Source organism: Giraffa tippelskirchi, chromosome 9 (genome assembly GCF_054371585.1).
Source record: "Giraffa tippelskirchi isolate mGirTip1 chromosome 9, T2T-mGirTip1v1.2.pri, whole genome shotgun sequence".
NCBI classification, from domain to species: domain Eukaryota; kingdom Metazoa; phylum Chordata; class Mammalia; order Artiodactyla; family Giraffidae; genus Giraffa; species Giraffa tippelskirchi.
Genome location: NC_137283.1, coordinates 82,160,851 through 82,176,451, shown reverse-complemented (window position 1 = coordinate 82,176,451; position 15,601 = coordinate 82,160,851). Strand labels below are relative to the sequence as shown.

Genomic DNA, 15,601 nt, shown 5'->3' with positions numbered 1-15,601 from the left:
CCTCCCCCAATCTCCTCCAGTACTTTCCCATTCACTCATTCCAGTATTTAAAAACCTTCCCGCCTTCTGTTTCAGTGGAGTTGAGGTCAGTCTCTCTCGCCTATTACAATAGTCTTAAATGAAGTCTTCCTTGCCTGTTTAACAATCTTTTTTTCACATGCCTCTTTAGCCACTGTGTTAGGTTTACTCTTCTCCACTCACACCTTAAATAAGGCGAAAGGGGAACACATAACACATAACACATGACACATAATATGCAAACCTTGCACTTCTCACTCTTTAGTCTGCACTTCAGTGGCTCCAAACTGCACTTCTGTGCACACAATTTCTAAAACTACATACATCTCTTGCCCCTCTACATCCCACTCATTTATTCCACAATCATTACTGAGCGTCCACAAAGATTCATTAATTGTCTTGTCTTTAAACATATTTTGTTCCCAAATATATAATTTCTTTTGGAGTAAATGTGGTAAACATTATCATATAAAAATTGAAGAATTATCTTTGCAAACACAACCAAAACTAATTTCTTATCACTCATATCTAAGAAGTTTCTTGGAAGTATGCTATTTATACACTCTGTGTCCTCACAGCCTCTTACACAGCAACATTTTTTTAGCACCTGCTCTCACTTTCAGAGATGGATGCCTCCAGATTTAAGCCTTATTCCTACTTTAAAATTTGCCTTTCTCAGGAGATTAATGGAGTCACTTGAAGTCTAAAATTGTGCTCTGAAACTAACAGAATGCAGCACTGTTTTTTAAAAATTCTTTTCATAAGATAGAAAATAAGTTTGTATTCTATTTTGACAATAAAAATTAGAGTCAATAGTTCTCAATAAAAAAGGCATGGATCACATGACATCTACTTCTCAAAATTTTTAAAAATTAAGGGAGAAGATGCTACAGAAGAAGTGTACTCTGCAAATCATTCCTTTAAAATAATGATTATTTTGCTTCAGAGGTCCTGAGAAGGCAGCAGCCTTTAGCGAGAACAATGGCTCATTCAAATACGCATGAGATAATTGAACTCCACCTGCCAATCTTGCAATTAGGTTACTTCTCAGAGTTGGGGCCCAGAGGGGTTTCCGATATAAGCTATACACCTTAGGTTACAAAAAATCACTGCTGAGTGCCTAATATATGTAAGAGTAATTAGAGTTCTCGAAGGGAAGATGAGAAAGGAGGACTAGAGAAATATTTTAAAATATCATTTCTGGGACATAGGAAAAAAAAAAAAATCACTGCTGGGTTTGGAGACCAAACTACACAGAGATCTCTACACGCAAAGTGGCCAAGCTTATTGTAAATTTGTCCTGGGTTAGTCTCCAGCTGATGAAATGGACAAACCAAAGCCCAGCTCTGCTTTCACACAACACTGCAGATGGCCGCACTCCCTCCTACAGCCCTCACTTCACTGCCACACCAGTATCAACACCACACACATTCCACATTGCCACGGAACTCTGTGCCAGAGCAATATTGACTCCACCATTTGGAAAATCCTGAGAGAGCTTCGTGGATTTCAATTAAGGTCTTAAAGCCAAGAATAATAATGCACAAAGAAGACCCACAGTGTCCAATAATTCCACATGTGAAAACAGATACATAGTAATTAAATATGAAGAGGTTTATCCACAGTTCTAGAAAAAATATAAATTTCTAACCAATTTGTTTTAATGATACTTTTCTAAAGAAATATTACATTTTGCAGACTTTATGAATACAAAGTTTTCTTTTTAAACATCACTATCTTAAATCTTACCTTATTTTTAAAAACGAGCTGAACGGGAATTTTCAGAACATCATTTATAATTTCCCCATCATCTTCAATATAATACACAATGATACAGGCTTTTGGAGCCCAAGAATTTTCTGGTGTTAAAGAAAAGGTGGTTGAATTTTGCTTGCCTACAGCCACCAACTGTCCCCTGGACACTACCTGGAAAGAAGAGTACACGAGTTTCATTTTATGCTAAAGCTGGTGAGAGTCTCAGTGTCAGCTGTGTTCTCATAATTTTAAGCATACATATTCTTACATACAAATTCTCAACTTAAGCCAACTTCAAATCCTTTTTGAATATACACACCCACAAATAAACCTCCCTAACTAACACAGGGAGTATAAACTGGTCATCAGAAAAGGATAAGATAAAGTAACCATAATTGAGGCAACAGCAACTTGACAGACAAGAATCGATTCCTGAGTTTAAGGAATGCAGAGCACCACTGAGACAGCTGGATTAGCAAAATTACCAGGCTATGGGGAGCAGTTTCTATTTGTTTTTGGTTTTCTTATGTTTTATAATTTTCTATAATGAACATAGAGCTTCCTGGTGGCTCAGGCAGTAAAGAATCTGCCTACGAGGCAGGAGACCCAGGCTCGATTCCTGGGTTGGGGAAGATCCCCTGGAGAAGGGAATGACTACCCACTCCAGTATTCTTACCTGGAGAATCCCATGAACAAAGAACAAAGGAGCCTGGCTCTGGGGTACAGTCCATGGGGTCACAAGGAGTCAGACACGACTGAGCAACTCACACACACACACACACACACACACACACACACACACACACACAATGAAGATATGTGGCTTATCTCATAGAAATATAAATTTTAAACATAATGCAAGGTTTCATTATTCATCTTAAATTGGAAATACACATATAGGTAAAGAAAGAAAAAAGATAGTTTGATTTCAGTATAAAATGGGCAGCTTAAAAAGGAATGAGGCTGATTTACAGCAACATGGATGCACCCAGTATGATAAGTGAAATAAGTCAAAAAGAGAAAGACAAAAACCATATGCTATCTCTTCTATGTGGAATCCAAAATATGACACAAAGGACTACCCTGGTGGTCCTGAGTTAAGAATCTGCCTTCCAACGCAAGGGATGCAGGTTTGATCCCTGGTCTGGGAAGATTCCACATGCCAAGGAGCAACTAAGCCCGAGCTGCAACTACTGAGCCCACACACCTAGAGCCGGTGCTCTGCAACAAGAGAAACCACCATAACGGAAAGCCCAAGAGCTGCAAGGAACAGGGGCCCCTGTTCACTGGAACTGCAGAAAGCCCAGGCACAGCAACAAAGACCCAGTACAGCCAAAAATAAACAACCAATTTTTAAAAAAATTTTAAAAAGAAACAGAGACAGACTCACAGACATAGAGAACAGTCTTGAGGTGGCCAAGGGGGAGGGAAGGTAGAAGAGGGATGGGTTTGGAGGTTGGGCTGCAAACTACTATATATAACATGAATAAACACCAAGGACCTACTGTATAGCACAGGGAGCTATAGTCAACATACTGTAATACTCCATTATGGAAAAGGAATAAAATGTAAAGTTTTGTAAAGTAAATTTATATACAACTTAGACATAGAAAACTCCATTAAGAATGTATATAAATATTACATCCTGCACATGTATAATATGTATTAAAATGTTTTTTTTTAAGTGTGAGGCTGAATTTTAAAAATCAATAAGTTCAGTTTAAACATAAGATAGACACTATTTCAGATGATTCTACAACAGATCATAAATTTTGATTCTGTAAGAGATTACCAGAGCCTCCCTGGAGGCTCAGTAGTAAAGAATCTGCCTGCCAATGCAGAAAACATGGGTTTGATCCCTGGTCGGGGAACATTCTGCATCCTGTGGAGCAACTAAGCCTGTGAACCACAACTACTGGGCCTGTGCTCTAGAGTCTGGGAGCCGCAACCACTGAGCCCAGGTGCTGCAAATACCGAAGTCCATGCACCCTAGAGCCTGTGCTGAGCAACAACAGAAGCCACCGCAGTAAGAAGCCCCTGCCCTCTGCAACTAGAGAAAAGCCCTCACAGCAATGAAGACCCAGCACAGTCAAAAATTAATTTAAAAATAAAGAAAGTTATTTTAAAAAAGAGATTACCATATAACTTAACTCCTTCAATTGCTTGTTGCCAATAACCACCAGCTCAAATGGTGATCCCACCTAGAAAAAAAATTTTAATTAATATATACATGTCAATGTCAAGACCGTTCAATTATATTATAATTAACAAATGATTGCCAGCATTACCTTTATATTTTCATCTTTTGCTTTTAGCTGGATGTAGGTTTTACTAGGAGACTTAAACATACCATGAACTGCCATGTTACTCACACTATCGAGAAAAGAGGCCTACAACAAAAGAAAAGGGAGCCGTAAATTTTCATCTTTAGAAGCATCAGGATAAGGAATGTGACCTGGCTGGACAATCACTGAAAGGCAAATTCACTTTCACTTTTCTTCACACAGCAAACAATATATACCCCAGACATTGGATCTTCATCATTTTATAGTTTATACTGTAAAGAAATCGATAGCTGTAAAACGTGTTAGGTGGTCTTCACCATCATCCTCTAAGAGGAAAAAGCACAGTCCTAACTTGTTTCCAAAACAAAGGTGTGTTCTCGGGAAACACTCTGAGAGGAGAGAAGGAAATGGAAAAGGAATCCTTTCTTCTCCCCGCAACACAGAGCTCAACTATCAGCAAGAAACCGTATCAGCTCACTCAGCCCGCCACGGAGAGGAAACTCGGAGAGGCCACACCGTGGCAGGGGTGTGTAAGCAGGAGAGAGCGAGCGGGAACGGCTGAGGAGTTCCGCGACGGAGTGTAAATGTAAAGAAACATATTCCCCTTTCATTTTCAGCTCCTGTCAAATACAATTTCAAATGATTGAAAACCACCTAGACTGGGAGTTGGGGGTGCTTCTCCATCGTATCTTCAGGTCACTATTTTACTGTACTCTTCAGAATGAATTTACAAGGAAGCATTCAGTCTAACTCAGCCAACCGCCATTAAATCCCTTTTAATCCTTTCTCCCGTTCTTTTAAATAAAAATATGTATCCACTTTCTGTGTACTTTAACCTCCCAACAAGTTGAGTGCCTACCACCAGATTGTAATTTTAATGTTGTTGTTGCAGTAACATAATGACGGGGAACAGATGGCACCTTCACTTGTAGCTCGCTGGAATCATCCAGGATTGGGAATTCGATCTTGAAGATTCCATTTGCGGGGACAGTATGATTTATGATCTGGGCAGCCCCTGCTTCCTGATTTCGAGTGTCCCATCTGCTCCAGTACTCAGTATAGTTTCTCTGAGTCACCATTAAGACTACATTATTTCTTCTTTCTTCAGGAGTCAGATGATTACCATCAGAACGGGTTACCTTCACCTAATTGTCAAAAGAAAACATTGTGAAATCAGGTAAACAACAGAAGCAAAGGATTTAAGCTTAATTGAATCCAGGTTCCGTCTGTGCTGTTCCCATGAACCTGAACTCTCAAAAGTCATCAGCAGTCCCCTAACTTCCAGGTTCAGAGGTCTCTCCAGGCAGCCTCCACTCCACTTCTTTTGCCTCCCATGGCTCCACAATAACCTCCTTCACTCCACACCCCTGTTCCTACATCGTCTCAGTGTCTTTTTTGGTTCCCCTTCCCTCCCTCAAATTGTGGGAATTTGTCAAAGCTTTGATATCATTTACCCTCAAAGGTCTCAGCACTCCTGCTGCCATTCTGACCTGGCTCTGGAACTCACTCAGTACCTCCAAGCCCTCAAGGAAATTTCTACCTGTACATCCCCATTGTCTCAAATTCAATACATCTGAAACTGGGGTTCCCTGCTAGCTCAGTTGGTAAAGAATCTGCCTGCAATGCACGAGGCCCAGGTTCAATTCCTGGGTCGGGAAGATCCGCTGGAGAAGGGATAGGGTACCCTCTCCAGTATTCTTGGGCTTCCCTTGTGGCTCAGCTGGTAAAGAATCTGCCTGCAATGCAGGAGACCTGGATTCGATCCCTGGGATGGGAAGATCCCCTGGAGAAGGGAAAGGCTACCTATTCCAGTATTCTGGCCTGGAGAATCCCATGGACTATATAGTCCATGGGGTCGCAAAGAGTCGGACATGACTGAGCAACTTTTATTTTCACTTTCAAAACTGGGAAACCATCTTGCCTTTCCTGTTTGTTCTAATATCACAGTTCTCCCATCCTTAACATCTGTGCATTGCCTGTCCCTCTCCCCACGTTCTGAATCTGATGCCTACCAAGTCTTAAACGTCTTTTACAAGCTCTCCACCCACATTCACCACCACAAGGCTCCTCACGGCTTCTTGCCAGGGCTACCGCCCTCCTCCCACACATAGACCCCACCAGTCACTCTGGAACCCAGCTTTTGCCACATCCCTCCCACGTTCATAAGGCTCCAAGCTCTTAACTGTGTAGAGCACGTGGGATATGGAGGACCCTCTGCAATCCCCATAGAGCACGTGGGACATGGAGGACCCTCTGCAATCCCCAAGCTTCACCTCTTGTTTCCTCTCCGACCGCTCCCGGACATGAGCTCTCTGCAGCCACCGCCCAAGTCCAGTCACTAACACCTGACTGCACCCTGACTTGCCACCCAAAGCTCTCGCCTTGTGTGTCTCAGCTCATCTTGTTCCCCGCGCCCTACCCACACACCCAGACACTGAAAATGCTGCTGATCTTGTAACCAAGAGCCTAAATCTTCCCCTTCCATAAGGCATCCCTGAATGACCCCCACCCCATCCCACAGCCAGCTCTTCTTCCCTGAACTCTCTTTGTCCCTCTATTCATTTGGATGTTACCATGTGCAGATTCCTGGGTTTGTGTTTTTTTTTTCTTTTTAACTACTCTTTCAAACTGTCTGAATTATAAGATTATTAAAATTAGGAGGTATCTAAAACTTTTTTTTCTCACTAGATCACCAGTTGATTGTAAAAGGATATTGAGCAAAAGGAAAAGGATCGATGTTCAGGGCAAGGTATCAGGAAAGGACCCTCTCTGAGCACATCCTTTCCCCCAAATCTCCAGTCACCAACCTGGAAACTAAAACTTGTCTTGATCGGCTCAACAAGAACTGACCCTTTTCTCTTTAAACCAGGGGCTAGCAAACTATGGCAGGCAGGAAGACCAAATCCAGTCTCTCTGACGTAAGGTTTTATTGGAACGTGGCCACCTCACTTGGTTATCAAGTGGCTCCGGCTACTTGCATGTTACAATGTCAGAGTCACATAGCTGTGACTGAGACCATGTGGCCCACAAAGCTAAAAATCTTTACTGTCTCCCCCTTGGCAGAAAAAGTTTGCCAGTTTTAAATCCCTATATAAATGTGTTCATGACACATTTATCCTGCCTTGAATTACAGCTATGTGTGTATTCTCTTGTCACCATTACAAATACTGTGAATCAGGGACTGGGACTGGGGCCTTCTTAGGTCAGTAAGCCCCACCCAGCAGCGTGCCTTGCAGACTGTCAAAATTCACTTGGCCAATAAATGTTAAGGCAATATTCTCTCCAAAAAATGAGATTGAGTTGATAACTTTTTTAACTTTTGAGGGCAGCCTCCAGCATGGAGAACCTTAGTTCCCCAGTCAGGGATTGAACCCACACCCCTGCATTGGAAGATAGAGTTTTAACCACTGGACTACTGGAGAAATCCCAGACTAGATGATCATCTTCGATGCTACATCTTAGAACTAAAATTAGTCATAAAAATCAAATTGAAATTTTGAAATTTCAAATTTGAAATTTTGAAATTGAAATTCTGAAATTGAAATTTTTGACTAGCATCTAAACCCTTCAATTAATTTCTAAATATCTAACTTATATTACTTATTAAATACACTTTGAAGAAAATGTATTTTGGAAACTACTTTTTAAAAATAAATTAGATAAAGGTCATTTGGAAACAATTCTGTGTGCCTCATATATCTAAAGGAGAAAAGTAATTTATCTACTTTGGGCTTAAATTTTTTGAAAAGTACTAAAAGCACTATCACTAAAAGTACTCTCTCCCATCCTGTTTCACTAATCTGAACTTACTGCTTTAGACCATTATTAAACATGCCAACTTACAGTGGCTGTGAAGTTGAGAGACGGCTTCAAGACAGTAGCATAGTCAAAAAATTCAATGATGTAATCGTGTTGCTTGAAAAATACATTGGAGCTTGCATTTCTTGAGATACCTGTTTTGGAAATTGCACCATTTAGACAGTAAAAGTAATATATAACCATCAGCTTCGATCCACCACATCTCTCCATCTGAGCTACTTCCCAAAGGGTTAGGATATCAGAGCACAGAAGCCTCTTTGGCCTGGCCACAAAAAAGAACATCAGTGCTATTATGTCCTCTATGGATCCCTTCTGAGCACCTTCAGAGGCCCCCATCAATGACATGTGCACCCAAGACCAGGCCACTGACAGAACAGTCTTTTTGTACTTCTGGGAATTGATGAAATCCATTAAAATAGCAACAGAAAGATCCAAGTAATTAACCTTTATTTTATTATTAAAAGAAAAATGGTCTAGCAGTAGGTGAAATTTCAGAGGATACTATTTAAAAAAAATAAAAGAAGGATGGTTAGTCAGCTGAAAAGGTAGACCTTCGATGTAGTTTTCAGGTTGGAAAAAAGAGTAGAGATGGAAAAAATTATGAATACCTATCACAGGTGGTTGAAGCACAGTTGTTCAAAGAAAATAAGTTTCCCCTTCATTATCATTCCCCTTCATTATTCTGCAAGTTAGACTAATATTCATGACAATTTCAGCATTAAATAGCATCCTTAGGCAACAATGCCCTCAAATGAACACGCTAATTATGTAAGAAATGATAGAGCAGCACATCATACAGAGCTTTGCCTATGCTTCAAAGTCTACAAACCTGTAAGTGATTCTGTCACTGTGGCTATAATTTCTACCGGCCCAGGAGAAGACAGGTACATGTGTTCAGAAGGTCCATCCGAAAAATCCATTACCTTTTTCATCTCTTCATCATTAAAAGAGAAGTTTGCAGATCCATTTATCTGTTTTGTTAAAAAATTTTCAATTTCATTCTTCACTTTAGCACTTCAAATTTTAGAAATAAAATTCAAACTAAGTCATACCAATACAAAGGTTCTATTTCCACTTTAATTATTTTAATAAATAGGCAAATTCTCATTTGTCCAATGATAGAAAGCTCTTGATTTTCTCATGTTCAACTTTTTGTTAATTCAATATAAAATCTTATTTCTGGGGAATGTACACATAGTTTTTCCCCATTACAAGTTAAAAGATATCTGCAAAAGTTACCTGCAATGTTTTTGTAATATTTTTCTTCACACCCCAGAAGGATAAAGGTAAAAATGTAAGTGTTAGGTCTCCTTTCACAGGCTTCCCATATGTATACCTGAAAAATAATAAACGGGGCCTAACTTAAAAGAATTATATTAAAAACATGCTCTTACTACAAATTTTTAAAACTAAAACATAGGAATGTGCTTAATAAATGGTGATCCTTGATACTAAGTCTCCAAAGTGGGAAGATTTTTTACTACAATACCTCAAAACAATTCACAACATACAAACTCTACCCAGCCTCCTGGAGAAAACCTGACTATAACTGGAAGTGACAGTTTCCTGTTGAAAGAGTTCTTAAAAGATTATGAAAATATTTTATTCTTAGAAGTCTGGACTGGCCCATTAACTGCATGCCCAGGAGACTTTGTAACTTTTCAACATTTTAAAATGTTAGCTGAGATTGCATTTCACTGTGGCCCATTCCTGCATGTTTCAATATTAACCAGGGCATCAAATGTGGTCATAGCTATTGAAAATTCACTTTTTGAAAGAAAAGTTAAAATAAGAGCAATGTTTTTATCCATATGACCAAAATTGCCTTCTTGAGTCAAGAAGATATCTCTCTTGCTGATCTGCATTCTACTTTTTAACTGTATCCTCTCTCATGATGGGAAAGACTCCTCATGTAAAGGAGAGGCAGTCTTTGGTAAATCATTTCACTGTCAGAAAGCCTTCCGTCAATGCGTTTCCTGGGTTCCTTCCATCTCTATTACAAAATGCTCAGCCAAACATGAAAGCTAATTTTATTTTGCACTCTAAAAATGTGACTGTTAACTCCTGCTTCCTGAATCCCTCATCCGGATCACAGAAAACATCCCCTTGTCTGGATCAACTCAATTCAAAAACTGATAATAAAATATAGCATATTCCAAAATTTAAAAAAATAAAGCAGTCCATCTTCAAATGTACCAACCTTCCAAACACAAACAATAAAGTTAGGGAAACCCCCAGGTAGCAATGTCAGCATCAAATTCATACATTCAAAAGAGTTCTCAAAACCTAACTCTGCTTATATCTTGTTAAAAATTAAATAAATGCATAAATAGAATACCAGAACATATTTTAAAAGTTATATCACATGATAGTACAGGGAGCTGAGAATTCATGCATTATTTAAAGTATTCTCAGACACAAATATTTTTAATTTTGATTTAAATGTGACATGGATTTAGCTTTCCAAGTCCCAAGCTGATTTATTTATGATAATCATGAAACAAGGATACTGACATTATTGTGCTAAACAGAATCTAGATGCTTTGGGAAATAATCATTCAGGAAGTAACAGTTCAACAACTTTTAAATAAGTCAAAGATATTCTATGATATCATTAACAAAACAAGGATTTTTTTTTTTTCAGAAAACAACCATAGCACAATAGGTTTACAAAATAATACCTAAAAAAAAGTGAGCCTATCATAATTCATATTTCTCCCCACCACTTTTTCCATGTCATTTCCAGGATACAAATGTCTCAATTCATCAAATAATAACTACATTTTAATAAGCCTTAGATTATAAAAATAATACTTTTTAAGTTCTACTGTCCACAAATGTTATGGAAGTAACTAGATGTATGCCATGTTATTTTCTTTACAATCCTCTTAAACTTAGTATGATGAGAAGAAAGAATCTATTATTTATTTTAATGAGGTGGGAATAGTGAGCAGATGTTCACATCAAAGCTAATAAACAAATGCATGTTTTCATTCATCTCAGCTAAAAAATTTTAAACTAAAAGAGAGTGTTAACCTTCTTCTCCAGGAAATTTCCAGTAATCCTCTGCACATCAACTATGCTTTGATGGGTCAGATGGCTACTAGCAAAAGCAACCAAAATTGTTATCATCCGCTCATAGAGATGACTATGAGAGCTAATCATTTGTATAACTTAATAACAACTCTCCAAGTGGTAAGACAACAGAACTCATCTTTCAAAGTACACACAAGAGACAACTGGATTTCAAGTCCTTCCCTTTACTTCCTAATTCGGTGACAAAACCAAAACTATTGCCCATACACCTTAATTTAGTTCACTCAAAATAAGAGGCTTTTGATTAGGTATAGAGGCCTCTGTTGTGCTACACATAGCTTGAAACAAATCTTCAGAGTTACATTGCTTTATCTATTTATTCTTTCAATAGGCACTTATTAGAAGCCCACTCCATGACTGGCACTGTGGTAGTAACCACGACACAGACCTACCCTCAAAGAGGTGATCTAGCCATGTGATCTAAGGATAGAAGCTTAGGGGCAAGAAGCCACACACTGAAGTTATCTGTGTAAAGGCGTCTTGGTCAGAAAAAGCACTGTGCATTCTAGGATGCACAGGTAAAATTTGGGAGGAGACTTTGGGAGGGGAGATGAGGGGCTGGGGGAGGTGTTTCAAAAGACTAGAAACTAGAAAAGAACTTGGTAAGAAACACTAAAAATTCTGAACTTCACCCTCAAGGCAGTGATCTGAAAACTTTCATGCAAAAGGGCAATAGAATTAGGTTGGTTTTTTTAGCAAAAAAAGAACACAGAAGAGGCAGGGATTTGGGCAAGAAGAGGAGGAGAAGAAAGAGAGAAGGAAAAGAGGAAACAAGAAGAAGTCTGGATGCAAAGTAGAGAAAAGACTGCTGCTGCTGCTGCTAAGTCGCTTCAGTCATGTCTGACTCTGTGCGACCCCATAGACAGCAGCCCACCAGGCTCCGCCGTCCCTGGGATTCTCCAGGCAAGACTACTGGAGTGGGTTGCCATTTCCTTCTCCAGTGCATGAAAGGGAAAGTGGAAGAGAAGCCGCTCAGTTGTGTCCGACTCTTAGTGATCCCATGGACTGTAGCCTACCAGGCTCCTCTGTCCATGGGATTTTCTAGGCAAGAGTACTAAAGTGGGGTGCCATTGCCTTCTCCGAGAGAAAAGACTAAATGTCGCAAAAATGGAGGTAGGAAACAGTTTTAAGAAACTACAATAGTAGTTGAAGAAAGAAAGAGACATTGGCCTGAATGAAGGAAGTGCCCGTGGAGAAAAGGGGATGGATTATTTGAGAGTTATTAAAGAGAGAGAGGCTCAGCATGTAAAGCATCCGCCTGCAGTGTGGGAGACCTGGGTTCAATCCCTGGGTTGGGAAGATCCCCTGGAGAAGGGAAAGTCTACCCACTCCAGTATTCTGGCCTGGAGAATTCCACGGACTGGATAGTTCATGGGGTCGCAAAGAGTCAGACAGGACTGAGCGACTTTCACAAGGAGACAGATCACCAGCACTGGAGGTTGACTGGCTGTGGGAACTGAGAGAGTCGGGAAAGTACAGATGACCTGGGCAGCTAGAGAGGGAGGTGCAGTCCCCCAAGAGAAGGATGCAGAGAACCAGGCTGGGGAAGACAACCTGCTTCATGCATCTGTGGGACACCTAGTGGGCAATGTCCAGTGAGCAGCGAGACATAAGGATCTGACTGTCAAGCTAGAAATGTAGGCTGGAGATACGGATTTTGTTGTTGTTGTTTTTAGGCACTAAGTCGTGTTGGACTCTTTGGGATCCCATGGACTGGAGCCAGCCAGGTTCCCCTGTCCATGTGATTTCCCAGGCAAGAATACTGGCGTGAGCTGCCATTTCCTTCTCGAGGGGACCTTCCTGACTCAGGTATCAAACCTGCATCTCCTGCATTAGCAGGCATATTCTTTACCACTGAGCCACCAGGGAAGCCCGGTACGGATTCAGGTTTCATCAAATTATAAAGAGCAGCAGAAGCTCTGGCCATGGAGAAGAAAACTCCGAGTAAATGCATAAAAAAAGAAAAGAGAGCCAAAGATGGAGCTCTAAGGAATAAGAATGTTTACAACGTGGACACTGTCTACAGTCTCAAAGGAGTAACCAAAGCAAAAGGAGAAAAGCCAGAAAGAAAATGAGAGGACAGCAATGTCCAGTGCTGCATGGGGGGGTAAAAATCTGTAACAGCCTAAGAAAGTAGCCACAAGGCAAGAAGGAGGGCTTTGTGCTGTAGTGAAAACAGTTTCAATCCATGGTGAAGGAGAAAAGCAGAATGCAGGGAGATGAAGAACAAACAGGATATGAAGAAGCAGAAACAGGCAGTTGGAACTCTACAAAGAGGTGAGAGATGGGGCAGCAGCTAGGAGGAGGCAGGATCATCAGAGAGGGTTTGTTTCCCTCAGTGACAGAAATGTTTAAACACAGAGTGAAGATGCCACTAAACAGCAGAAGGTTAAAGATACCAAATGGAAGAATTCAGACACAGGTGAGAAGGGAAGTGGGCCAGGATTCTCCCAACAGGAGACCCAATCCAAGGCAAACTGGAAGGATGAGCCTGAAGGAAGGAGAGATGGGTTCTCAATAGACACAAGATGATGGTAACTTCACCATCAGTTACTTCCTGGTAACTTCTCCAGGACACAGTATTTATAAATTAGCTCTATGCCAATTTTTACAGACTGGTAAAAGACCTTGCTAGTCAAAAGATTTCCAGAATCTGTTGCAAAGTTGCAAGTTATACACACAGTCTGAGTAAAAGCAGACCCTCCTGAAATGCACTGGTAGACTGAGAACTCATGAACACTGGGGTGGAGAAGGATCGTTTATCCACAGACCTCAAGTAAAGGGCCTCCGCAGCCATCTTGGGAGCCACTATTTGAATTCACACATAAGATCTGAGCTGCCCTGGGACAGACCGCCTTCCTTGGCCCCCACTGTGGACACCCCTAGGCAACTGAAGCCTCAAGGAAGGAGTGGTAACAGGAAGGAAGTCCTCGGAGTGGACTGCAGGCAGATCTCATTTTATTGTGCTTTGCTTTATTGCACTTCACAGATACTATGAAGTGCACATATACTGTATTTTTTACCAATTGAAGTTTTGCGGCAATCTTGCAAAAAGCAAGGGCTTCCCTAGTGGCCCAGATGGTAAAGAATGTGCCTGCATTGCAGGAGACCTGGGTTCAACCCCTGGGTCAGGAAGATCCCCTGGAAAAGGGAATGGCTACCCACTCTTTTTGCCTGAAAAATTTCATAGACAGAGGAGCCTGGCAGGCTACAGTCCATGGGGTCACAAAGAGTCAGACATGACTGAGCGACTAACACTTTCACTTTTTGATACTCAAGTCTACACCAGTAGACTTTTCCCAAAGCCATCTGCTCATTTCAAGTCTCTGTGATAGATTTTGGTAATTCTCATAATATTTCAAGCTTTTTCATCACTATTATATTTGTTGTGGTGATCTGTGATCAGAGATCTTCGATTTCACTACTGCAAACACATTACAATTCACCGAAGGCTCGGATGATGGTTAGTCTTCTTTAAGAATAAAGCACATTTTAATCAAGGTAGGTACATTTTTTTTTTTAGACATAATGCGATTGAAACCGAACGGGACCCTGTGGGGCTCCTGGGCACAAAAACCTTTCTGTGTCCCCTTTCCTGCCTCCCAAAGGATGTGTACAAACAGCTGTTAATCGGGGAAAGGAGAGGATACAGAGACAAGGGAGGAGCAGTCAAGAAAGAATAGTGCAGCCTCAGGACAGGATCCTGGTTCTGCCTCAAGGGATACACGTAACAGTGTCTTTGAGCTCTTCTGCAGAACTAAACCCCCCAGCAAATGGAAGATGTTAACTACTCGATGACGCACTCTTCATTCCAGGTAAGGTCACAGTTCACCCATCATCACCTGACGTCAGAAGGTCCCTGCACTGAAGGAACACGCTGCCAAAATCTTGGCTCTCTGTGCACCCATGTCAACCAGAAATATGGAGACCGAGTATGGAAGAAAAGGGAACAGTGGCTTGACTTCTTTGCCAGACACAAGGGGAACACAGTAGGCTAGCGCCTCAAGAACTGTGCTCCCCTCTCCCTGGTGAATAGGAAGCAGTTACATAGTCAGGCTTCCCTGGTGGCTCAGATGGTCAAGAATCTGCCCCACAACTGTTCCCATCTGCCCTTTGTATTTATTTGTTTTTGGCTGCACTGGGTCTTTGTTGCTCCACCCGGGCTTTCTCTAGTTGCTGTGAGTGGGGACTAATCTCTAGATGCAGGGGGCAGGTCTCTGGTTGGGGTGGCTTCTCTTGTCGCAGAGCATGGGCTCTGGAGCTCAAGGGCTTCAGCACTTACAGCTCACAGGCTCTATAGAGTGCATGCTCAGTAGTTGTGGAGACTGAGCCCATCGCATGTGGAATCTTCCCGGACCAGGAATCAAACCCATGTCCCCTATATTAGCAGGCCATTTCTTAACCACTGGATCACCAGGGAAGTCCTCCAAAGTCTGCCCTTTGCATCTCAGAAAAGGTCATGGAGGCTGGAATCTTGCCTACAAGAAATGGGGGACAGAAAGACCTTTGTGCCGGGAGGTCCCCAGGGCTCTGCTTGGCATGAGGAAGAGGCAATCAGTGTTGTGGCTTCAAGGGATTCACCCTCCCTGAAAAGTGTATAATAAATTTTCTAGACAGTTACCAGAGTT

The 15,601-nt window shown here is 41.2% G+C and overlaps 1 protein-coding gene and 1 long non-coding RNA gene across 12 annotated transcripts in view; one reads left to right on the top strand and one right to left on the bottom strand.

Moving 5' to 3' along the window:
• The window catches only part of CD109 (CD109 molecule), a 198,790-nt gene that overhangs the window by 62,137 nt on the left and 121,052 nt on the right, over window positions 1-15,601 (bottom strand). For all 11 annotated transcript variants that reach the window (XR_014065411.1, XR_014065410.1, XR_014065412.1 and 8 more), the window contains 7 exons: window positions 9,117-9,213; window positions 8,707-8,848; window positions 7,902-8,011; window positions 4,979-5,203; window positions 4,062-4,163; window positions 3,912-3,974; window positions 1,768-1,944 (listed from right to left, as the gene is read on the bottom strand). Coding sequence is in view for 8 of the 11 variants with exons in the window: in XM_081530095.1 (XP_081386221.1) it covers window positions 1,768-1,944; window positions 3,912-3,974; window positions 4,062-4,163; window positions 4,979-5,203; window positions 7,902-8,011; window positions 8,707-8,848; window positions 9,117-9,213 (916 nt within the window). In the remaining 3 variants the exon portion in view is untranslated. The remainder of the gene's footprint in view (window positions 1-1,767; window positions 1,945-3,911; window positions 3,975-4,061; window positions 4,164-4,978; window positions 5,204-7,901; window positions 8,012-8,706; window positions 8,849-9,116; window positions 9,214-15,601) is intronic.
• Window positions 1-15,601, top strand: part of LOC145521485 (uncharacterized) — a 147,054-nt gene that overhangs the window by 42,607 nt on the left and 88,846 nt on the right. The window lies entirely within an intron of this gene.